This window comes from Sorex araneus, chromosome 3 (assembly GCF_027595985.1).
Source record: "Sorex araneus isolate mSorAra2 chromosome 3, mSorAra2.pri, whole genome shotgun sequence".
Taxonomy (NCBI): domain Eukaryota; kingdom Metazoa; phylum Chordata; class Mammalia; order Eulipotyphla; family Soricidae; genus Sorex; species Sorex araneus.
In genome coordinates this window covers 60,416,759-60,442,764 of record NC_073304.1, presented here as the reverse complement: position 1 = coordinate 60,442,764, position 26,006 = coordinate 60,416,759, and the positions used below count along the sequence as shown (strand labels likewise).

The 26,006-nt window shown below is 35.5% G+C and overlaps 1 protein-coding gene across 4 annotated transcripts in view; it reads left to right on the top strand.

The window, feature by feature from the left end:
- The window catches only part of MIPOL1 (mirror-image polydactyly 1), a 294,074-nt gene that overhangs the window by 163,259 nt on the left and 104,809 nt on the right, over nt 1-26,006 (top strand). For all 4 annotated transcript variants that reach the window (XM_055133477.1, XM_055133474.1, XM_055133475.1 and 1 more), the window contains one exon: nt 21,177-21,271. In XM_055133477.1, coding sequence (XP_054989452.1) covers nt 21,177-21,271 — 95 coding nt within the window. The remainder of the gene's footprint in view (nt 1-21,176; nt 21,272-26,006) is intronic.

Here is a 26,006-nt window from a genome sequence, read left to right as displayed (position 1 = left end):
CCTGGAAGTGCTGCAGATGCAGCCTGGGATTGCTTGTGAAACATGGTGTTCCAATTCTTTACACTACTGCCGGATAGTGAATAAAACCTAATTATAGCTCAGCAATACAGAACATGTGCAGAACCCTTGATTGACTATACTTCATTGCAAAAGAAGTGAAAAAGGGTACACTACTAGTGTATATTAATTTTGGTAGTGACTCTTGTTATTGTTGCTGTTATTACTGATTAATTGTGGCATGGTGCCCACTCTCTTCCCATATGTGAGGCATGTGCCCAACCATTCAGCCCTTGAAGGACAGAGATTAGCACTGTCACTCTGTTGTCCCATTGTTCATTGATTTGCTCGAGCAGGCACCAGTAACGTCTCCATTGTGAGACTTGTTGTTACTGTTTTTGGCATACCAAATATGCCATGGGTAGCTTGCCAGGCTCTGCTGTGCGGGTGGGATACTCTTGGTAGCTTGCCGGGCTCTCTGTGAGGGATAGAGGAATTGAACCGGGGTCAGCTGTGCAAGGCAAACGCACTACCTGTTGTGCTATCTATCCAGTCCACTAGAACAATAAAATAAATTCTTGCCTTCCACAGCAACAAGTAAGCACAAAATGCTGCAAGGAGTTATCCTTAACTACACTTAGCACTAAGACAATACAACCAGATGTAGGCCTCCAAATAGAACAACCTGCTACATAAAAGCAGAAAAGTTAAAGATTAGGCATATGTGGTTTTGCATACTTCAGACTCAGGTTTGATCCCCAACATTGGACATAACCAATGAATATCAGTTGTGGTGAAACTAACTCTTTAACCCCACCAAGACTAGACTGTATAAAAAATAATAATAATAACTCACATTCTAAGTATCAACAGAGAACTAACATAACACCAATAGCCCCAGAACTCATCCTCTAGGAAAACATGTACATGGTAAAATAAGTCTATTAAACATATCAGAACCCAGAAAGACTTACTAACCAAATATTAATCCCTGATCAGAACACCGACCAACCCCATAAATAGTTAAAAGAAGATTAACCAAGACTATGAATTAACAAGGACTATGAACAATAATGGTGAGAGTAGATAACCTTATTTTGTGCTGATTTTAAAGGAAAGGCTTTCACTTTTTCACCATTGAGTATGATGTGAGCGGTATGATAGTAACAGAACCTGAGAACTGGTCTACAGAAATGATCTCACCATGATGGGTCACTAGAGCAAAGGAGAGGATGTGTTGAGTGGGGATACACTCTGGTGGACACTATGATGTTGGAATTTTGTGTATCATTAATATCATTAATAGCCATATCATTAATAGTATTGTAAATCATGGAACCTAAAATTAAAATATACACCAACCTAAATATAACATTTTGACTAGAATATTTATAAATCATGGATTTTATTTTATTCAACTATAAATTAAATCTGTTAAAATGATATTAATAAACACTATCTTCTTTGCAAGTCAAAAAGTAAATGAAATATATGTACAAATAAAAATTAAGGCAAATGGGGCTGGAGCAGTAGCACAGCGGGTAGGGCATTTGCCTTGCATGGGGCCCACCCGGGTTCAATTTCCAGCATCCCATATGTCCCCTGAGCACCACCAGGAGTAATTATTGAGTGCATGAGCCAGGAGTAACCCCTGAGCATCGCTGGGTGTGACCCAAAAAGCCCATATATATATATAAAATAAGCCTAAAAACTGGCAGTGGGTAATAGGTTAAAAATGTTCTGAGAATTAAGAAGGCGATGATACAAGTAAGTCCATGTAACTTCATGTAAGAATAAATTAGGAGGGGCTGGAGCAATAGCACAGTGGGTAGGGCGTTTGCCTTGCATGCGACCGACCCGGGTTTGATTCCCAGCATCCCATATGGTCCCCTGAGCACCACCAGGGATAATTCCTGAGTGCAGAGCCAGGAGTAACCCTAGGACAGAGCCAGGTGTGATGCAAAAAAAGAAGGATTAAATTAGGAAACATAATTATAAAGATAAAAGTAGTTGTATAATCAACAGTATTAAATGCTCTCAATTAAAAACTAAGAGAATTGGCTGTGTTTCTTTTACAAGAACTTAAATTACAATGACAATTTGAAAGTCAATGATAGGGAACAAATTTTTTAACAAAGTTGAGGTATAACAAGTAAATTGGAAGACAAAAAACATTAAAAATAAAGGGCTGCTAATTATGATAAGAATTAAGTATTAAGATTATGATAAGAATTAAGAATTAATTATAAGTATTAAGATGATAATGCTAAATTTGTATGTGATCAGTAGTAATTTCAGAAAATATAGAGCAAAAATATATAAAAAATACAAATAAAGTTAGAATCATAAAATATATCTTAACACCTTTGTAGTAATTGATAAAATAAAATCTGTTAGGGGGCTGGAGCTATACCATAGTGGGTAGGGCATTTGTCTTGCACTTGGCTAACCTGGGTTCAATTCCCAGCATCCCATATGGTCCCCCAAGCACCGCCAGGAATAATTCCTGAGTGCATGAGCCAGGAGTAACCCCTGTGCACCACCAGTTGTGACCCAAAGAGCAATAGATAAATAAATAAATAAATAAATAAAATCTATTAGAATGGATATTGAATATGTTAGCAATATTTAGTTCATATGTAACTTAAGTATAACAGCTAAAACTAAAAAATACTGGCAGAAAAGAGAATGAACATTTTACTACCTTGAATTTGACAAACATTTCTTTAGTTACACTAAAAAGCACTGACACTCAAACCAAAAAACATATAAATTGACCTTCGTGACATCTAAAATAATACTGACATCTAAAATAATACTAAAAAAAAAAATTGGGGGCTGGAGCAATAGCACAGCGGGTAGGGCGTTTGCCTTGCACGCGGCCGACCCGGGTTCGATTCCCAGCATCCCATATGGTCCCCTGAGCACTGCCAGAGGTGGTTCCTCAGTGCAGAGCCAGGAGTAACCCCTGTGCATTGTCAGGTGTGACCCGAAAAGCAAAAAAATAAAAAAATCAAAAATAAATAAAGTAATACTAAAATAATACTAACAGAGTAAGATAGCCTACAAAATGGAAGAAAAGGTTTGTAAGTCATGTATTTGTAAGAGATTATATGACTTAGAGAACTCTTAAAATTGAACACAAGAATCCAAATGACCCAATTCAAAAATGGGTACAACTTGGATAAACATTTCTCCAGAGCACATATATATACAAATAACCAATGGAAACATGGAAAGATGTTCTACATCAAAAATCATTACCAAAATATAAGTCAAAACTATAATGATACACGACTTCATATCCTTTAGAATGACATATTTTCGAAAGATAGCACAAATGACAATGCGAATAAATTGGAATACTTGTGCACCATAGGTTAAAATGTAAAATGGAGTAATTACTGTGGAATATAATACAGCATTCCTCAAAAAAAAAATTAAAAATAGTGTGGCACCCTTCCAACTCCATCTAGATTGCAGTGAACCTCATGGTTTTTTTTTTCTCTCTCTCATAGCAGAAAATATTCCATAGTGTATATAGGCCACAGCCTCATTAGCCACCCATTTGTTATTGGGAACTTGGATTGTTCCCAGACCTTGGCTATTATGAGCAATGGGATAAACATCGGTGTGCAAATGAATCAGGAGTAGAAAGGCATCACCAAATTAACGCACTCATGGAATAGAAAGAAAGAAAGCGAGGAATAAGACGGTTCCCAGTGGAAACAAACTATGGTGACAAAGTCAAGGAGGAAGAAGGGATCTTGGAACAGTGGTGAAAGAATAGAATATATGTCTATAGTATTTTTAGAAAAAGTATTTCAAATAAGAAAATTATAGAAATTAAGATAAAATTATAATTTAAAAAATTAAAATAGTATTACCATCTATTGTATAGTTATTATTCAGCCCTAAAAAGGGAAATTCTGACATATAATATAACATGAATGAACCTTCAGAACATTATACTAAGTGAAATAAACCAGTCACCAATAAAAGAAAGTGATAGTTCCTGAATGATTGTACTTAATTGAAATTTTTTAAATAATAAAAATCATGAAGACAAAGTAGAAGAGTGGATGCTAGGAACAGGGAGAGTAGAGAGTTATTATTTAATTTACATAAAGTTCTATCTTCCGAGACAAAGATCATATTTATAAAGGTGGGAGGTGCACATCATGAATTTATTAATACCCACTGAATAATGTACACTTAAAAATTAGGAGTATGTTAGTATTATTTACCACTATAAAATAATGGTTGGAGTATGGGGAGGTAAGCTAGTCAGTATTATTTCTTAGAGTATCATATGCAATAATGAAGATTTTGAACTTGACATTAAGTGTAAATCGATGGTGTTTTAGAAAATTAGAAACATCAAGACTTTGCTTACTGCGTTGAATAGAATTTAAGGCTTCGAGGGAGAGCAGAATCAGGAAGAATCATAAGGAGAAACTACTGTTGATAAGACATAATGACTTAAATTAGGGTGCTAAAAATAGAGAAGATAAATAGATGTGTTTAAGATTTTTTATCAGTTCTTATACTTTGTATTGTGTTGGGATTTGTGTTAGTAATAGTTTTTATTGAAGTTGAACCAGACAGTTTTTTCAACCAACAGGAAATATGGTTCCTTTTGACTAGGTCCCTTCTTGCAATGTTGCTTCCACACCTTTTGATATAGGCCATTCTCATGGTATGAAGTGATATCTCCTTGTTATTTTGAATTGCACTTCCCTGATAATCAGTGATAGTGGACACTTTCTATGTTCCTGTTGTCCGTCTGTTTGATCAACAAGAAATGTCTGTTCAGCTTATCCTTTTTTTTGATAGGGTTAAGCACATAAATGCATTATCTTCAGTGTATTTCCAAATTAAAGGACATTTCTTTTGTCTTGGACTTTGAAAATACGATTTTATAGCAGGCAAAACTTTTAATATCTTTTCTATGACCAGCAGCAGTGATAGCCATCTTAGGTAGATGTCTGAAGGACGCTATTAACCTCCCATTTCTATAATGTAAAAAATCTCATTAAAATACTTCACATGTTCAGAGAAACTGAAAACTGAACAAGCACTTTCATTATGAAAGCCTCAGTGTGACAGTTAAGCAAATCACACCCTCTGGGAGGATTGTGTACAATGTGTGCATGACTTTTAACTGGTAAGATCGTTTGTATTTTCTTTATTATTTTTATTTTATCTGTTAAAAAGTTTATAGACTTAGTGAAAACTGACAAAATTTACATTTCCGTTGTTAGTCCAGTACCTAGGCAAGTAAGAAATACTTCATTTATACTTCTATAAGATATATGCAATCTATTTCTGTTATGCTTTTTTAAATTAAAGCTCTCAACTTACCTTAAGAAGTTAAATTGGGGCTGGAGCAATAGCACAGTGGTTAGGGCATTTGCCTTGCAAGAGGCCGACCCAGGTTCGATTCCCAGCATCCCATATGGTCCCCTGAGCACCGCCAAGAGTAATTCCTGAGTGCAAAGCCAGGAGTAACCCCTGTGTATTGCCAGGTGTGACTGAAAAAGCAAAAAGCAAAAAAAAAGAAGTTAAGATAAATTAAATCCCCACTTTTTCAAATAAATTAACTTAGTTTGTAAGGTAACTATGTTTGTTGCTGTAGTTGGTTATCACTTGATACTCTATAGAAAGCATGTTTGTCATCATGTGCTGACAGAACTAGTTCTATACTGTAAGGAACTAGCATATCTCTTTATGAAAATTTCCTTTGGGTATTTATCTGTGGTATTTTAGTTGCATTCCTGGAGCAAAGATATATACCTTAGCTACCTAGAACCAGCTATGAAAATGAGGTAGTAGTGTTTGGTCCATATAGTTATTATACCCAGACTATTTGAGCAGCCACTATTATTTTTATAATTTTTGGAGGAAAAAATGCTTTGGGTTAGAAATACTTGCCTATCTCTTTCCACAGTTGTGAGATTTAGTGTGTGCTTTCACATCAACTTTTCCAACATGCCAAGTTTCAGAATCTTCTCTCAGTATTTTATAGTATGCTTTGTTTTAGTTATTTGCATTTCCAGTTCACATATGTGTCCTTTCATTTTGGATGTTCTTTGGACCATATTGACATTAGTGTGTAGTTACACTCATTTTCATATCTGAATGAACCCATAGAAAACATTTTCATAGTATTTTTAGTATTTTTGGACTGCCATATAGAATTATAGAGCACCATATGAATTTGACCTTCCAAAGCACTCCCATTTCCAGTATTAGAAATTTCACAATTCTGGAGGAGTTTCCCAAAATGGTGTACTATGGACAACTCTGTTGTCAAGTAAAGTGGACTCTTGAAAATGAAGTAGTACTATACTAGCAAAGTAAGAATTAAGCAAACTGCAACTGTTTTTTTTTTCTTTTGGAGAAGTGGTAAATATATTATTTGATCATACCAGAAATAAAGGAAATTATTCTCAAGCATTTTAATTAAATTCATTAGGATTTAGTAGTAGAAAAATAAAAGAGATAGTTTTCAAAGCTATTAAGTTATGTATGAATGAAATTCATTATTTTTGTGTATGACCAGTAGTGGAAAATATGGGAACTGAGTTTATTGATAAAAATAGGGCAGATTTCTGGGGCTGGAGCAATAGCACAGCAGGTAGGACGTTTGCCTTGCACTCAGCTGACTCCAATTCGATTCCCAGCATCCCATTTGGTTCCCTGAGCACTGCCAGGACTAATTCCTGAGTGCATGAGCCAAGAGTAACCCCTGTGCATCACAAGCTATGACCCAAAAGGAAAAAAAAAATAGGGCAGATTCCTGTGAACACATTCCAAGACCAGTCCTAACTCCCTATGCAGCAAATACTGTTATTCTTAAAGAACATTATTTCCTGTATGAAAGGAAAATAAATACAGCTTTGAAAAGCTTGAGTAGTAGGAACCTAAGTCATGTGATAAAGGCTGTTTCTGCCATGACTACTTGAATCCAGTAGATCCTAATCTTTGAAAGACACTGACCCTTTCTAATTAAGGATTGTGCCTAAAGAGAAATTTTCCAATCTGTGTCATGCAGAAACAATTTTTAATTCTTGCTTATTTTTTAGTACCAGTATTCTATTCTTCTTTATTTTTGGACCACACTTCTTTATTTTTGGACCACACTCAGGGCTTGCTCCTCTGTCTGAGCTCAGGGATCACTCTTGATAGGGCTCAGAAGATCAAATGGGGTGCTGGGGAATCAGTACAGGTTGGACACATGCAAGGGGAGCACAATAACCCAATATACTATATCTCAACCAACATTCTGGTTTTTAAAATGGCTAAGGGAACCTCCATTAGCCTGTATAAATAGTCCTAAAAGTCTGTGTGTAATTGAGGTAACTTGATTGATCCATGAAGAAAGAAATTCTACCTAACAGTTAACTCAAATTGAAGCTTTCTTTATTGAAAGAAGAAAAATAATTTTATTGAAGTAGAGCTTCTTACAAGGTGTTATATTTTTCAGTGATCAAAATAGACCCATATTAATATGTATGTAATATAGAAAATATATATACAAGTAATGTACAAAATAAGTAATTTGATTAAAGGAGAATGGGTCAAAATCTCACTAATGATCTAGAAAAAAACAGGAAGGAATACTAAACAAAAAATATAAATAAATGAATGGAAAAAACTTAATTAAAAATGTAATAATACTACTAATAAAGGAATATATATGAGAAACAATATTCAAAGAAATAGATGAAGAAAAGTGAAACTTTTACTTTTTAAGGATACTCTATTCCAAATGCCATTTGTACAAGAAGGTAAAGCTTTTTTGCTTAAATAAAAAATGTTTTTTAAAAAAATATGTTTTAGAAAGTATCTACCCATCTAGGAAATACCTTCTTGAAGAAGTATTATAGACAAAAGTAAGTGAAACATCTCAAGAGGGAAGGACATTTATTAATAATCAGTGAAACAGGTCTATCTTAAAACTTGTATATAGATTTAAAAGTTGTATATAAATTTACATTTGTTTTTATATTTATATGAATGAGATGGTATTTTAATTTTGATGGTTGTTGAGAAAGGATTCTCAGTAGTTGTTTACAGTAAGAATAAACAAAAATACAGCATGAATCACACTTTCAAACTTTCAAAGAAATTGTATAATTAATGAGTAAGGATAGAGGATACATTTTTAAATTTAATCTTGGTTTTGCTTTTAAGTTTTTTCATTTAGTTACAATATATCAATTAGGAAATAATTAAAAACTGGAGTTAGTTTCTTAAGTATGAGATACAGTAGAGTTAGGAGAATTACACTAGGGCTACTGTAATTAATAGGTTTTCCTACATAGGGATACGGGGCTGGAGTGATAGCACAGCGGGTAGGGCATTTGCCTTGCACTCGGCTGACCCAGGTTTGATTCCCAGCATCCCATATGGTCCCCTGAGCACAGCCAGGGGTAATTCCTGAGTGCAGAGCCAGGAGTGACCTCTGTGCATTGCCGGGTGTGACGCAAAAAAAAAAAAAATAAAGAAAATAGGGATATGCACGATCAATTAATCTAAAGTGATTATTATAATATGATTTGTATTTATAAAAATTTACTTTTTGAAGGGCTAGAGAGATGGTACAGTGGTTAAACTGTTTGCCTTTTATGTGCCTACTCGGGATTGAATCCCCAACAACACATATAGTTCCAAGCACCTCTGGGGGTCACTCCTGAGAACAGAGGCAGGAATAATTTACAAGCACTGCCAGGCATGGCACCAATACCTGGTCTCCCTCACAAATTAACTTTCAAAAACAATAAATTAAATGTTCTTATTTTAAAAGTTCACTGGAAATGCTTAACAAGAATTAGATTTTCTTTCTGGAGGAGTAAAGGGGATACTGCCCAGTTCTTTATAGTTATATAAATGCTAAAATTTGTATTTAAAGTCTTAATTACATAGAATATAGTAAGAGTCTTCTAGTTAACAGTTTCCATGTCATAAGAGTCCATAAGACTCTTTTTTTTAATTACAAACTCTTTAGATGATCTGATTTATTTACATTTTATTTAAAGTTTTGTCCCTATTAATTGTCCTGATGTCTAACTGAGGCATTCAGAACTGATAATCAGGAGGCTTTTCTATTTAGTGCTGGAAGAACAAGCTGCTTATGATGACCCAACAGAGACATGAGGAAGATTTGTGAAAGGGGTGTATTCATCCAGCTCTAATCCTTGTTTTGAGAAAGGCAGTGTCTTTAAGTGTTCTCTAATTAGTGAATAGATATGGTTGTAAATTCTTGTAGACACCTCTTTTGTAGGATAGAGATAGATGCATGGCTTGTTTAAGTCTTTGTTTTAATGTCTTTTAAGTGAAATTTTAATGTGTACATTAACAATAGAAAATAGTATGAGTAATTTTTAAACATGCAGTTTTTGATTTTTAACATTAATGGAAACTTGAATATTATGTATCATAAGACATTGCCTATGAAGTAAAAGATCTTATTTTTTTTGTTTTCCTGATTACTTGTGATTGCTTGTTTGTTTTGCTGATCTCTTTGTATACATGAAATAATGTGTACTGCCATGAAGTGAATTTTTTTTCCGTTTGGTAAAATTGCTTCCACCAGCCACCTAGGAAATATAAGCTAGGGAACAGGACACTGATATTTAGGCATAGCAAGAGGAAATATATTGCTTCAGTGAACTGAATATAAAACATGAGCAGCAGAAACACCTGGAAATCAAAAAGAGCAGATTTTAGTTATGCTTCTCTTTTTCAAAGAACTTAAGTGCTTGGGTATTATTGTTAGTACTAGAGAAGTAAGTTGGCAGTGACATTTGAAATATGATAAATAAAAGCCTGCAGAATGTCTGCTTCTACTTTTAGCACTTGTCTGATTCCCCTTCTGATATTGCATAATGGAAACTACCATAGAGTTAATGCAACTCTGATATACAACCTTCCTAGTAATAAATGTTTTCTCAATTACTATCGAATGATAAAGTCATAGTTATTGAAACTACCTAAGTTATTGAAACAGAGGGATAGGAGCTTTTTGCCTTTATCACCTGTATTATTAATTGGAGATAATTACTACAGAGCAGCTGGCTGTTGGTTTTAGAGAGCATCAATTGTTCTTCTCACCCAGCTGTTGACTAATAAGGATAGTCAACACATCTGTTTCAACAGCTGGTAATTAACAAAAGCCTAATTGCTGCAACTCTTTTAACATCCAATCTGTGAAAAAGAGGGGATGTAGAAGAATATTATTTACTTTGTGCTTTGCGCTTTCTGAGACCAGTTTCTCTTTTCTCTCCCTCCACTTTTTTTTCCCCTTTACTTTGAACACCACTGCCTTTGTATGAAGCATTGAATGGCAGGAGAACACAATATGGTAATCCAGAGCTTAACTTTTTCAGATCTTTGTTGGTGTTTCTTATTGCAACATTTCTTTGCTAACTTGCAAGATAAAATGGATCAAAAGCATTTTGAGGAGTTCCATACAACAGTTAAAATCCTCAGCAGTGTGCCCTAGGCTGTGTTGCTCTTGTCTGTAGCATCCAAAAGGAAACAGAATTCTCTTTTCTTATGATTTTTATGTGCTTAGAACAACTCCCAAATAATTTACACATTAATATAAAAGATTTTAAATTTTTCTGTATATATATATATATATTAACACAAGTGAAATCAGGCTTAGCAATATTACTTTTGGTTGAAATCTAAACTGACAAATCTTTAAAACTGGTTGCTTTTAAAAAGCTTATATGTCAACTTAAAGTATTTAAGGAAGTCTTCCAATTATGAACTGTACTTGGCATGTTCTTTAAAATGCATTCTGAAAAAAGATAAAGAAAATAAAATGTATCCTCCTCTTTTTTAAATTGCCTTCACTCAGATACTTTTTAATTTTTTGGCTAATTTTGTAATAAGTATGAAATTTACTGGATCAATCTTATGAAATAGTAAACTGCTTCAGAAATGAGACTTGCATTTTTTCTATTTGAATCATCTCAATATTTTTATTTAATCATAAATTATTTTAGTAAAGATTTCTTTTTAAAAGACCCTTCTTTATAAAGTTTTGTTTGAACAGGTGGGAAACTACACCCCTAAAATTTATATTTTCTTTTAAACCAACATTAAATCCATTAAAAAATTTAAAAGAATGTTTTATATATAGATTTGTATTATTACAAGTTTGCTATAATAAACATTAATGTTTGGATTTTTAAAAACCTGCTTGCATATTATTTTAAAATTTTTATATAACATGGAATTTATGAAATTGTTTTCCTTTAATTTAAGAATGTATTTAAATAATTGTCACTGAGTTTTCATTTTCCGTAATCTCTTATCTATATAAGTGATAAATAAAATACAAGTTTTCTATTATATATCACATAATCATAATGATTTTACTTTTAATACATTTTTTAAAAAATTTATATTATTGTTAAGATTAATTTTATAGACAGTGATATTGATACTTATTTAATATGACTATCTGAAAAGTGTGTAGCTAAAATATTACTCAGGTTCACCTGATTAAACTTGCTTCACTAACTTTTCATTTGGCAATATTTCCATACAGGCAGTTCTTTGATTGTTATTAGGTCTGTTGAAAGGTATAGAAGAAATTCTACCCAAATGCTTGCTGTGGACTGAATTGCAGATTGCATAATTTCAAAATTTTTTTGCTGGCAAGACAAGTTTAGTTCAGCAGGTGTTCAAGTGATGAAGTGTATTATAGATGTTGTGAAAAAACATACACGATCCTGAACAAATAAACAAAATACTGCTGACTAAAAATCTACCTAAATAGAAGGGCACTGGCATGTAGAGAAATGTTTACGACTAAAGTGTAAAGGAGGGGGAATATTGTCATTTTGGGAAATGTTTGCTTCTTGAGTTTAAATAAGAATTTAATTTTCTCTGTGTGCTCATGTTCTTAGGTAGTACCAGAGAAAGCAAGCTTAGTGAAAGGAATGCATCATGCCATGAGAAAGGGGAAAAAAGCCTCTTTTTTTTTTGGTGGGGGGGAAGGGGAGACACAGGACACTCACATCTAGCTAATAATTTAAGTGTTTTCTCTATATAATTTTTTTCCTGAGGAAATAGCCTCACAAGCAAGTAGTGTAGTAGACATGAACTCAATAATTTAATAGGTAATCTCTAAAGACTACAAACACTGCATGATTAACCTCTATCTAGATGTTAAAAGAGGCAAATATCATTAAATGTTGACTAGATCATTAGTGAAGCCAGTAGGATGATCAGGTTTTAGAAATATCAACGTAAAAGGCTTTCATAGGTATATACAAGAATTACTAGAGAGACCTCTAACTAGATCTAAGTAGCACCCGAAGTAAGATCAAGGTAGTATCTTCTGAGATAGGCTTTATTCAAAGGGGAAAAAATAAAGCTTCATGGTCCAAATAAATGGGTTGAAAAAAGGTTCAGGGCAAATATATTAAATTGCACATGCCTTTAAAAGTAAGTAATGTCATGCATTAAAATTAAAAGACGAAGAGTCTTGAAAATAAATGGAGGGAATAGAGAAAACGAGGGAGTAGAATCAACTGTACTGCCTCTGGAGTCATCCTGATGGGGTATAATGGTCTGTTGAAAGTTGAAGGAAGAGGCTGACTTCAGCATTATTTACTAAACTGGTAGCCCAGATTAGTGTATTCAAACATGGATTGTAATTTTACTGTTCATTTATAATCTTAAAACTAGAATGCTTTTATCACAGGAAATAAATCATTTCCTAAAACATAGTTTTCCAAAGACATGGGTTTGGTGAAAGTTGTCATGGCTTTTCTTTCCTGATGGAAAAAAATGTCACATTGTTAAGACAGTGATTCAATTTTTTGCTTTTAAACAAAGTTATAAATTATGTAGTCACTTATCTATACCATCTCTTTTTTAAAAGTCTGACTATGAGAATCTCTATATGTTAAATTATAATTGGTGACAATTATTAGAGATGAGGCACATGAAAGTTTATGAAACACTGAATTGAACCGTGATAGCTGCATTATACTATTTTGGTTTGGGTTTTTGTTTGTTTGTTTATTGTCAAACAAAGATGATTCATGGAAAAATAGGAATCAAAAGAAATTCTAATGACACCAGCGAAATTTTTAAAAGTGAAATTGGAAACTTACCTCATACCTATTAGTATTAAATACACATTCAAACCAAACAAAAGATTATGAAGTAAGATAAAAGTGGTTTCTTCATGAAATTTTTAGCAATAATTTTCAGTTATGTGAATAGTGTAGCCTTTGTCCAGCATTCTAAATTACTAGATAAAACTCTAAGGAAATAGTGTCATGTAGCAACACAAATTATTTAGATGGCACTTTTGAAGATAGGTGTAGTTTGAGAATAATGAGACATGAGAACATAAAATTAACATTAAACAGTTTTGTTCTTTTCAGTCACTTAAGGAAAATAGTTTTGAGTAAATTTAAGAAGAGTCTGTCATATCTTTGAAAGTTGCTAAAAGAGTAAGCCTTAAAAGTTTTCATCACAGGAAAAACGTAACTGTAAGGAGATGGTGTAAGCTAAACTTATGTTGGTAATCAGTTCACAACATACACAGACTGAATCTTTATGTTGTGTATCTAACAGAAATATAATTTTATATCTCAGTAAAAATGAAAACAACAAAAGAAGGTAGCTAATTCTGTAAAAGAGTGGAATAAAAGCAAAAAGTTTTACCCTGAAACGCAAGCAGAAAGCAACTACAAATCACACCCTCACCACTTCAAAATCTGACTTGCTTAGAGACAAGTGCATACATGTCAAGATTGCTGGTTTCTGAGCATGGAATTGAATAAAGTGCAGTTGATCAGTGACGGGTCCACACTAAAGCACCTGCCAGGTGCCCTCTTTCCTGCCAGACCTGTCTCTATTGGAAGGTGACAGAGACTGGAAGTTATAGTCCAAAACATTAGTGAAATTCCAAATTATCACAAAAGACTGCACTGCTGGCAGAAACAGCTTTGGGACCGAAGATGAGTAACCCTGAGTCTTGACACTTTATGTTGATAGCTGTAAGATTGAATGAGTTCTCACCTTTTATTGTTTTAGGGCATGAATAGCTCAGAGATATGGCCTCTCTCTGAGATGAATTCTGAGATAGACCTTTGACACAGATTGGGAATGGGAGTGACTCTGGAAGCTGAAGGCCAATATGTATCTCTCCTTCTGGGATGTTTTCTTCCATCCTCACCCCATTAGAAACACTGAACTCTGCAGTGTTTTAATTAATCTCATCACATCCACTAAATCCACAGTGATGGAAAAGAAAAGATGCTAATAAGAAACATTTAGTTGTAGCACTGTATCACTGTCATCCTGTTGTTCATCGATTTGCTCAAGCGGGCATCAGTAATGTCTCCATTGTGAGGCTTGTTACTGTTTTCAGGCATATCGAATATGCCACGGGTAGCTTACCAGGCTCTGCTGTGCAGGCGGGATACTCTCAGTAGCTTCCTGGGCTCTCCGAAAGGGCAGGAGGAATCAAACCCGGGTCGGCCGTGTGCAAGGCAAATACCCTACCCACTGTGCTATCGCTCTACTGGATGCAATTGTTTAAAAAAAAATGTAAAAAAGCAGTTGGAATATCTTAAAGAAAATGACAAGTTTCCAATAGGTAAACAGTGACAGTATTGGATAGTATAACAAACAGTTGAGAAGAGCAATCATAATGAAACCTATTAAAGCTAGAGAATCTCAAACACAAGAGAGTCAGGTCCAAGATACCAAAAAACAAAACAAAACATAAAAATCAAAGACTCCACCAAAGAAATTGAAGATAAATATTCTAAACAGAGATGCTGTATATGAAGAACAAAGTGAATAGAATGGGAACCAACATGGATCCCAACATCCAAATGGGATCTAACAAGTAGACAGCCACAGAGATTTAAAAAATAAAATCAGAAATTGAAGATAATGTGATAGCAGCCACTGTGGAAGAGGAACAAGATTTGAGGAACAATGAGAATATCTATAAGGAATATTAGACTTCGTTGCAGGAGTAAATATTAGGGCAATGTGAATTCCAAAAGAATTGTAGATTATTAAAGAATGTGGAGACTACTAAAAAAAAAATGGAGCAAAGAACTTTTCAGGCTTAAGGAAAGAACAGTAATACATATCTAGTAAGCTGAAAAACAGCCAAATTACTTAACCCAAAATGACATGCATTGACATATTGTTAAGCTACACATCATTGTTTGTAATGGATTAAAAATAAAAATACAAGAGAAGGAAATAAACATACAGAGACACCTATGTCATACTTTTGTCAGATTTCTCAGTGGAAATCCAACACACTACATTGGAGAGCAAAATATACATCCTTATTAATAAGAGATAATAAACGCCAGCCAAGAATGTTTTACCTTGCAAAATCATCATTCAGTTACAAGAGAGAAATACATTTTCAGTCTCACAAAAGCTGGATGGTTTGCCACCAGACATAAAAAGAAGAAACAGAGTTCAAAACCCTGATTTGGATTATAAATAATAGTGCAGTAAGAAACAAAAATAAGGGTTTTAATAGAAAACAACAACAAAAAGATTAAAAAGAGGAATAAACAATCTACATGATGGAATAACAATACCATAATGGAAAAAAGACTATATATAGTAAGTTTAATGTAACCTTTATAGTAACCATGTAAGAAAATTGTTCTACAGAGACATTTGGAGAAAATGATGAATTTGAGAATCATTAGGAAAAACCTTCCAATTGGAAAAAAAAACTAGTAAGTGGGAAAAATAGAAAAACTAAACAACTAGAAAGTAAAAGATAGATAGTGAACAAACCCCTAAACCTCTATATCTGTAAATCACCCTAAATCACCCTAAATGTCAATAGTCAAATGCACCGATCAAAAGAGTGCCAAAGCAGCCTGGGTAAAATCTGGCACCAGGGAGTGGAGGCAGGACAGCATCCTCATGCCCTCTCCATTGAGCTGCCAAGAATCATTATCAGGTACCCAGGGCCCTTGCACAACTTAGGAGGCCCCCTTAGCCTCAACCCACCTCAATCCCACCAAAAAAAAAAATAATGGTGGGCTTGTTTGTTTTCGTATTGTTCTTTTTTAAGGAATAAAACCAGACTCATCTTTAATATGCATGCAAGAATCTCATGTCAGGTGTAAAGACAAGTATAGACTGGAATAGATCATTTATTGTTCAGTGCTCATTTTGAAAATCTTGGGTGCCGTGGCCACATACTTCTGGAATCCTAGATTGTAGATGGTTGGGTTCCAGAGACATTTCCATAGGACACTAATCCATTTTGGGATTCAGTTGGGTGTTTCTAAGCCAGGCTGTTGGTGCATGAAGATGGCACCCAGAGGCACATTTGGGTTTGACAGCCAGGCTGATGAGCGGGCAGGGAGCCGGAGAAGGACAGTCCAGCATCTCTGTCCCCATGTGGCATGGAAAATTAATCCTGGAACCTGCATAACTGGCCCTTGCTTGTGGAAGCTCTTGGTCACCGGGATTCCCTCTGGAGTTGGTGGGGAGACTGCACCTGCTCCATCTGGGGTGCCCCTGTTAAATTGGCTCAGTATGGGGCCTGGGGTGTCTTCCAGGACTCGCTGCTATGTCCCTGGCTTCTGATCTCTTTCAAAATTTATTTATAGGTCTTTAAAGCAAGGCTAGTAATAGAGTTTACAGGGTGTCGCTGGAGTTGGTTTGTGGGGGTGACTGCCAGTGCTTCCATGTGTATTGGGAAGTGGGGGGAGGTAGCCCACCCCAACTCTGAGAAAATCTGGAGATTTTAGTCACAAAACCTGCATACCCAAATTTTCAGCACATTATATCTTGGTGAGGTCTGTCCTGAGACAGTGGAGTAAGGCTAAGGGTATGGTGGCAATTTTAGATTTTGGAAGCAAGCGGCTGCTGGGGTCTCTGCTTGAGCAGGTACAGGTCAACCTGTCCCCCTCTGATTTACCTCAGTCTGTTTAGCCATGAGCGAGTCTGAGATTAACTGTGGCTTTTGATCTCTTTCGAGATATATCTATAGGTCTCTGAAATAAGGCCAATAACTGAGCTTGTGTAGCTGAGCCAGAGGTGGTTTTTGGGCATGGCTCCTAACTTTTGGCCATTTAATTTCTTGGTAAACTTGGTCCCAAGTTGTTGGAGTCTGGCGAAAGGCACAGTGGTAATTTTTGGGTGTCAGGAAGCCCGAAGGCACCATCAGGCTGCTGATACACTCGCCCCGCAGGTGGGTGAATTTTTATCAGTGTGAAACTTTCAAGAGTAAACAAAATGGAGATAAGTAGCTTGAACAGGTTGATAGCATATACAAAAACATAACAATCAAAATTCTACTTAAGAGCAAACTCAAGATAGGACAAGATATTTTCACCAGTGACTTGAGAACTGCTCAAATTCTTCCCCCAAATTGAAGTGGGATAGGAGGACACTCACAAACTCATTCTTTTTTTAAAAAAAACTTTTTTTATTGAATCACTGTGAGATAGAACATTACAAATATTTTCATGATTTGATATCAGTTATACAGTGTACCAACACCCATCCCTCCATCAGTGTACATTTTCCAGCACCAGTGTCCCTACGTCCCCCCCCTCTCTCTCTCTCTCTCTCTCTCTCTCTCTCTCTCTCTGTCTGTCTCTCTCTCTCACCCCTCCTCCCCTTTTGGGCATTGTGGTTTGCAGTATTGATACTGTAAGGTTATCAAGGATATCCCTTACCTACTTTTAACCCTCAGGTCTTGTCCAGCGTGATCATTCTTCTTTGAGGCCAGTAACACTCTGGTTGTCAAGTCAGTAAAAAAGAACAATATACCAGGGCTGGAGTGATAGCACAGTGGGTAGGACGTTTGCTTTGCACACAGCTGACCCGGCTTCGATTCCCAGCATCCCATATGGTCTCCCAGCACTGCTTGAGTAATTCCTAAGTGCAGAGCCAGGAGTAACCCCTGTGCATCGCTGGGTGTGATGCAAAAGCAAATATATATATTTGCTTTTATATATATTTTATATATATATTTTATATATATTTTATATATATATATTGCAAATATATATATTTATATATATATATAAACATTGCATATGATGTTTTCTATATAGATATATATAGATCTCTAGGTTTTATATATAGATATATATTAGACATGTATAGTATTTAATACATAATGTTTATAAATTTATATATATTGTTTATATATGTTATATATGTTACATATAGACTGATAATCTCTAACAAACATAGATGCTAAAATTCTAAACACAATCTTTGTAAACACATTAAGAGAATGAGGCATTCAGCCCAAGTGGCATTCATCGCAGGGATGCAAGAATTACCCAACATTTGCACAATCTGGGGAGGGTAGTGGACACTAGTGACGGGATTGGTGTTGGAATAATTTTATTCTTGAAACTCAATAATAAATATCCTTGTAACTTTGTAATTCACAGCAGTTCCATTTTTTAAATGTGCAGATCAATATATTACACTGTACCAATAGAAGGGGACTAGATGTTGAAGACTAGAGGATGAAAACTGAGACTTTGGAGACTTTGGGACTAGAAGGAGAACGAACTGACGGCAATGCCTGGAAAAAGAGACTATGAGACCATGATGAGTCAAGAAAGAAAATGTAACAAGGTAGAGGACATTGAGGTCTATGAGGAGATAGGATGATGGGACAATGATGACTGGGACTATGACCAAAACTATGACTACAACTGTGACATAGGGGAAAAGATTGGACTGTGCTGGGGACGAAAGAGAAATAAAACCGACTACCAACCAGCCGGGACTGGAGCAATAGCACAGCGAGTAAGGTGTTTGCCTTGCATGCGGCCGACCCAGGTTTGATTCCTCCATCCCTCTCAGAGAGCCCAGCAAGCTACTGAGTGTATCCTGCACACACAGCAGAGCCTAGCAAGCTCCCCGTGGCATATTCGATATGCCAAAAACAGTATCAACAAGTCTCACAATGGAGATGTTACTGGTGCCCGCTGGAGCAAATCGATTAACAACGGGATGATAGTGCTACAGTGCTATCAATAAAAGGAATGTCAATAGATGCTAAAGAGACATTTGACAGTATTCAATATCCATTAGTGATTTTTTAAACTCAGTAAATTTAGAAATAGAAAAAACATTCCTTAGCATATAAAGGCTATGTGTAACTGAACCATAAATAACATACTCAATAGTGGAAAACTAAAAGCTTTGCTCTTAAGATATGGAAAAAGATAAGGAGGTTCATCTTAATTATTACTTAATTATTGCACATCACTTTGAAAGTTCTAGCCAGAGCAGTGAGACAGTGTGTGTGTGTGTGTGTGTGTGTGTGTGTGTGTGTGTGTGTGTGTGTGTGTAAATAAACAATCCAAATGGGAAAGGAAAACTATCACAACTTGTGAATAACATAATAATATTTATGAAAAGATTCCACTAGAGTGTCTTTAGACTAGTAATAATAATTTCAGTAATGTCACAGGATACAAGATCATTAAACATATACCTATTGCATTTATATACACAGAGAGTTGGGAGGGAAATTAAAAACAAGTTTATTTGTAATTATGTACAATTTGTAAGAAAATATTATTTTTCATGGGGCCAGAGCGATAGTACAGCATGTGGGGCATTTGCCTTGCACGTGACAGACCCAGGTTCAATTCCCCAGCATCCCATGTGGTCCCCCATGCACCGCCAGGAGTAATTCCTGAGCACAGAGCCAGGACCTCTGAGCATCACTGGGTGTGACCAAAAAAAGCTAAAAAAAAATTATCTTTTACATTAAAAAGTGCTTGATATATTAATATATAGCAAAACATTTAATCATAATCCTCAAAGACTATACTATTGAGAAAATTTAGAAGCACCTGAAAATTGGAACAAATGCTTACTAATATTGTTGAACTCATTATTTTACTGGAATTATTTTCTTGCTTAACAGTAAAGTATTAGGACTAACTACAAAATCCCAGTCAGAGGAAAATTTTTGTAATATATATTAGAAAAAGCCACTCATTTGTTTCAGGGAATTATAAATACATGTAGCAGTTTGAACCTTGGCATAAAAATTTATGGAGTAAATTAAGAAATTCTCCTCTACCAGAGCTAACAAATTCTAAAAAGTTGTTTTTAACGTCAGATGCCAGAGTCCTTGCTTTAACATGCTACATTCTAGAATTATAGTTGTCATTCCCAGATCTTCCTAAAATTCACTTAAAAATAGGTATGGAATTTTTGTCAGTATTTCATATAGTATACAACAATGTGATTAAAGTAATAACTTGATGACAGACATCTACTGTGATTAATGGGCAAATAAAAATATATATACAAAGTGTACTTACATATTACATTAATTTTCCTATGACTGGGATTTCACAGCTCAAAGACTGAGTCGTCCTGCCAGTTTACAAATTACACTGGAAACTCTTTGAGCCCTTCCTAAAATCCAGTAAGCGTGACACTTTGAAAGTAGCAATTCCTTGTAAATTACTAGTTTAAACCAATTGAAAATATGCAGGCACTTTCAAGCTTGAATACTATAGAGAAGGATGATCAATAATATCTCCTGTATAAAATATCTCTAACATTCAGAGTTGCTGTCGCTCTCCCCTGAAAAATTTCTGTTCTTGCAGAGAAGGAATTGAAAAGGTTAAATCGTATCTCTAAGAATCAAGTTGTAATCTTTTGTATTTTTTCATGTTAAATATCAGAGATGGCCTGACAACATATTTAGAATTTTCTGAGGTTTGCTATTAATAAAGTTAAAAGAAAATCTAAGGTATCGGGCAGTGTAGCCACATTAAATTTATATGTGAAATATCCATTGTGATTATCTCTGCTAGATACAGCTCTCAACCATGTTCCACAGTCTGAGTTCTGTGTATAAAGTTAAACATTGCAGAGGGCATATATCTGATGATACAGATGACTAAGGTTGAAGTTTAGTATTGAGCAAAGTAGGTAAACTTAATGTGTTCGTGTCTTTAGAATTTCTATCAAAAATGTAAGTATAATTGTATTAATTTTAATTTTGCTGTACATTAAAAATTTGGTGTATAATTTTTAGATTTTAAAACTGCTAGTAATTTAAGAATCCCAGTCATACCATAGTACTTTAGAGTAATATAACAAAGTGATATTTAAATTCTTTATGTATTAATTATTTGCAGGCAAAGCTGTTAGCTATGCAACAAGCCAAAGAAACTGCAGTTCAACAGTACGAAAAGCTGGAAGAAGAAATCCAGACACTACAGGTTTATTACAGGTAACTTTCCTTTTTAAGCCTCTGTTGAAATACATATTAGGAAAAAGTAAATGAGAAAAGACTTCAATGAAGTTAAGCATTATGTGCATAGAACATTTGTATAATTTTAAAATTATTTAGACATAAAGCATTCACTATGCTACTATGGCTACTCTTTTTCTTTCTTTTTTTTTTTTTTACTTTTTTGTTATTGTTGTTAAATCTTAAGAATCCTGTCAGAATTACAAAATTTGCATTACTCACTGCCAGTCACATAAATGGATCCAGGTTAGCTTTTGCTCTATTTGCCCATCTAACTGCACCCTCTAAAATAATTATATGTGTTTTTGAGTAGCACAAGGAAGAAAGTCATTACAGCCTTTTACCTTTTATAATATGAGAAATTTCTAAAGAAATGCCACTAAGAGATTTTTGATAATATAATTTATGATCCAGTGGTAGTCATGAAATTAATTCAGCAGGTCACAGGAATTCATAATGAAAAGAAATAGAAAAGAAAATATCAGAGTGCCTCTTCAGTCATAAATGTTTAAACTGTTTTGTGATACGTATTTCAGTTTTGTGCTATCTAGAGATAAAATTATATATTTAACACAGTCAGTCATGACCTAAATACCACTTTTGTGGGAGACCAGGTAAATAGCTCAGTGTTCCGTGCACAGGTGTTGTGTACACAGTACCTCGAGCACCAGCACCTCATGGCCCCCCAAGCACCACCAGATGTGGCCTTGGAAGTCCTCAAGGAGGCCAGTTGTAGCCCTGGTGTCCCAAGCATTGCAGGGCATAAACATTGAATTGTCTGGTGCAGTTGGCCAAGTTTCGCACAGATTAGCCCTTAGGCCAACTGAGTACTGCTCAGGTGCTCCCTCACCCTCAAAAAAATAAACAACCCTTATTAATGTAAAATACTTGTATATCCTTTGATTAAAAATTACAAATCTGAAATGTTAGAATTCAGTGAACGGAGCTGAATTAATAAATAAATTAAATAAATTAAATTAATAAATAAAATTTAAAAATTATTAAAATTTTTTCCAGTATGGCTTCTTTCTCAGAATCATGTTGAGTGCATAAAATGTTTTTAAAACAAAAATAAGTTTTAATGAAATAAATTATGAAAGTATTGCTCATGTTATATTGATCTGTACCTGCATCACTAATACATTAAATAACCAAATCTAATATGAAATGGCATTTCTAGGTATCATTTCAAAATAGTAATAACTGTAGGTGGTATTTCATGAATAATTGCAAGCACTGAAATGTGACATGAAGGTAGCATGGGTCCAAATTCTCAAGAACCATTGATGCTACTATTGTGATTTGTTGCCGTGTCATAACTGTAGAAATGATTTGCTCACATGAATTAGTAAAAAATAAAGATGGAATATTTTCCCATTCCATGTATAGAACCTATTCTTAAGAGCAGTTATTGACACCTACAGCAGTTGAGTATTGTTATGGATTGAACTGTGTCATTCAAAAGATATATGCTCCAGAGAGACATGGGGGAAGGTACTTGCCTTACAGTACGTGGCTGAACCTCATTTAATTCTTACTCTGTATATTGTCCCCTGAGCACTACCATGCATAATCCATGAGCACAGAGCCAGGATTCAGCCCTGAGAACTGCTGGATAAGTGTCATTATAAAAATAAGTAATAGAGGGGCTGGAGCAATAGTACAGTGGGTAGGGTATTTGCCTTGCACGCGGCCAACCCAGGTTCAATCCCTGGCATCCCATATGGTCCCCCAAGCATCGCCAGAAGTAATTTCTGAGTGCAAAGCCAGGACCACTGTGCATTGCCAGGTGTGACCCAAGAAGCAAAAAAAAAAAAGCAATAGATATTAGAGATATTTAATAGATAAATGCTGCATGTTTAACTAAAGATGATCTTTTGCTAGATACATTAAAATAATATATGGTCAATCATCACTTCACCTCAGGACTTATTCTGAGAAGTGTATTGTTAGGCAGTTTCAACATGGTGCAAAAACTACACAATGAAATTAAACAGACCTCAGTGATATTAGCAACTACGCATCTTGGCTATATGCTGTAGTATGCTGGAAGGCAGAAACCTCAGGACAATACTGTGAGGCATGAAGAAAGAGTGATATTCACTGAAGGGAAGTATGAGAAAGATTGCTGCTTTCACAGACATCAGTGTTTCTGTTGAAATAAAAAGTATAAAGAAGTTTCATGCATCACCCATGGGAATAGAGTGATGTGTCTGCTGTGAAAATAAATATTTATCTCAAAAACGTTTTGAAATAAACATGAAGGCCCAGGGAGAGCAGTGGCCAGAGTACCTGCCTTGAAAGCCTAAAGCCAGTGAGGCTGGAAGTCAGTCCCTAGCACCACCCCACATGCCTGTGTGCAGTTCCCATGGCTCTGCTATCGGCGATCCCCAGCAGCACAGCAGCTTGAGCATTCTTGGTCACATGTGGTCAAGGATGTGCAAGCAGCTCTGCAACCAAGAGCCCCACTCCTGCAAACACTGAAATTGTAGTGTTCACAGCACCACAGCTGAAGAAGGATGCCTCACGAGCATTAGTGCAGGCTACACAACAACATTGTGTCACTCCAGAAAGCACCATAGCCACTAGTATGGGAACCACAATTCAGTGTGTGAGCCCCTGCAAGCACTGCAGCCAAGTGTTTGAGCCAAACTGCGCAACCTGTGGTCTTAACAACAATGGGAAGGGAACAGGGAGAGCTATTAAAAAATAGTAAGTAAACAGAATTCACACGTAACCCAGCAGTTCCACACCAAGATAGGAATCCCCAAATAATTGTGATTAAGTACTCAAACACTCAAATCTACAGTAATGCTGATCACAGAATAATGTTGATCACAGAATTGTTCACATTAGGCACTGTAGCACTGTCTGTAGCACTGTCCTTCCCTTGTTCATCAATTTGCTTGAACAAGCACCATTGAGACTTGTTGTTACTATTTTTGGCATATTAAATACGTCTGCCATAGCTTGCTGGGCTCTCCGAGAGGGACAGAGGAATCGAACCCAGGTCGGCTGCTTGCAAGGCAAATGCCCTACCCACTGTGCTATCACTCCAATTCTACATTAAGCAAAAGATAAAAATACTCTGTGTCCATCAGATAAATGGATAAGAATGCATGAAATTCTGAATGTATCTTAGAACATAGATGGACTTAAAAACATTGTACTAAGTGAAAAATAATCCAGAAAAGACAATGTAAAAGATTTTGCAATATGAAGTTCCTATAATAGAATTTATAGAGACAGAACATAGTCTAGAGATTAGTAGGGGCTAGAGAAAGGGCAGAACAAGTACGTTGCCAGAAACTTTATTGAAGTAGAAAAGGAAACTAAGGGAAAGAAACAGTGAGTTACTGTTTAGTGGGGACAGAATTCCTGTTTAGAATGAGTAAGTTCTAGAATTTGCAAAGGTGACATTGCCAAGTACTGAACTATATATTTTATCTCCCCACCTCTTGGCAAGCATTTAATAACTTTATCTCATATTACTTGGTCCAAAAATTTAAAACAATCACAAATAGTATTACTAGAAAATGAATTAGTAAAAATCAATTTGTGATAATTAATTTTACTTTTTTTTTTTTTTTTTTTTTGCTTTTTGGGTCACACCTGGCGATACACAGGGGTCACTCTTGGCTCTGCACTCAGGAATTACCCCGGGCGGTGCTCAGGGGACCATATAGGATGCTGGGAATCGAACCCAGGTCGGCCACGTGCAAGGCAAACGCTCTACCCGCTGTGCTATCGCTCCAGCCCCAATTTTACATATTTTTAACCCTTCTTAATCTAGTAGAGGACAACCATATACAACATTAGTGAGTACCATATTCAATAGTACTCCCACTACATGATGGGAAGTTATTCCTTCTTTTTTTTTTTTTTTTTTTTGCTTTTTGGATCATACCCGATGATGTACGGGGGTCACTCTGGCTCTGCACTCAGGAATCACCCCTGGCAGTGCTCTGGGGACCATATAGGATGCTGGGAATTAAACCCGGGTTAGCTGCATGCAAGGCAAACACCCTACCCACTGTGCTATTGCACCAGCCCCTTTTCTGTCTTTTATTTTTCTTTATTTTTTTTATATTAAACCCTGTTCCATTGGTCTCCAGCTCTGCCTTTGTTCCAGTACCATGCTGTTTTAATTTATTTTATTTTATTTTATTTTATTTTTTGCTCCAATTTTATTTTATTTTTTATTTTTATTTTTTTAATATTTTTATTGAGTCACCATGTGGAAAGTTACAAAGTTTTCAGGTTTAAGTCTCAGTTATACAATGCTCAAACACCCATCCCCTCACCAGTGCACATATTCCACAACCAAGAATCCTCGTATAGCTCCACCCCGCGCCCCCACACGCCTAGCCCCACCACGCCCCTAACCCCCCCACCCATAGCCCCCCCCGCCTGTGTAACTACTAAATTTCACTTTACTTTCACTTTGATTGCATTCAGTATTTCAACAAAACTCACTATTATTGTTTGGAGAGTCTCTCCCCTAAAGTCAGACCTGCTGAAAAGGAAGCATTAGGTAATTTGTTTTCCATTGCTGAGAATGAAGAGGTATGAGATCAAGTGACCACACTTAGCGGCCTCTCGGTTTTGGGTTTCTGTATTTTAGTAACTAAGTCCAGAGAGATATCTGCCAGAAGTTGCATCATTGCCAACTTGTACTTCTCAGTTACATTATATTCCACATATGAGTGCAATC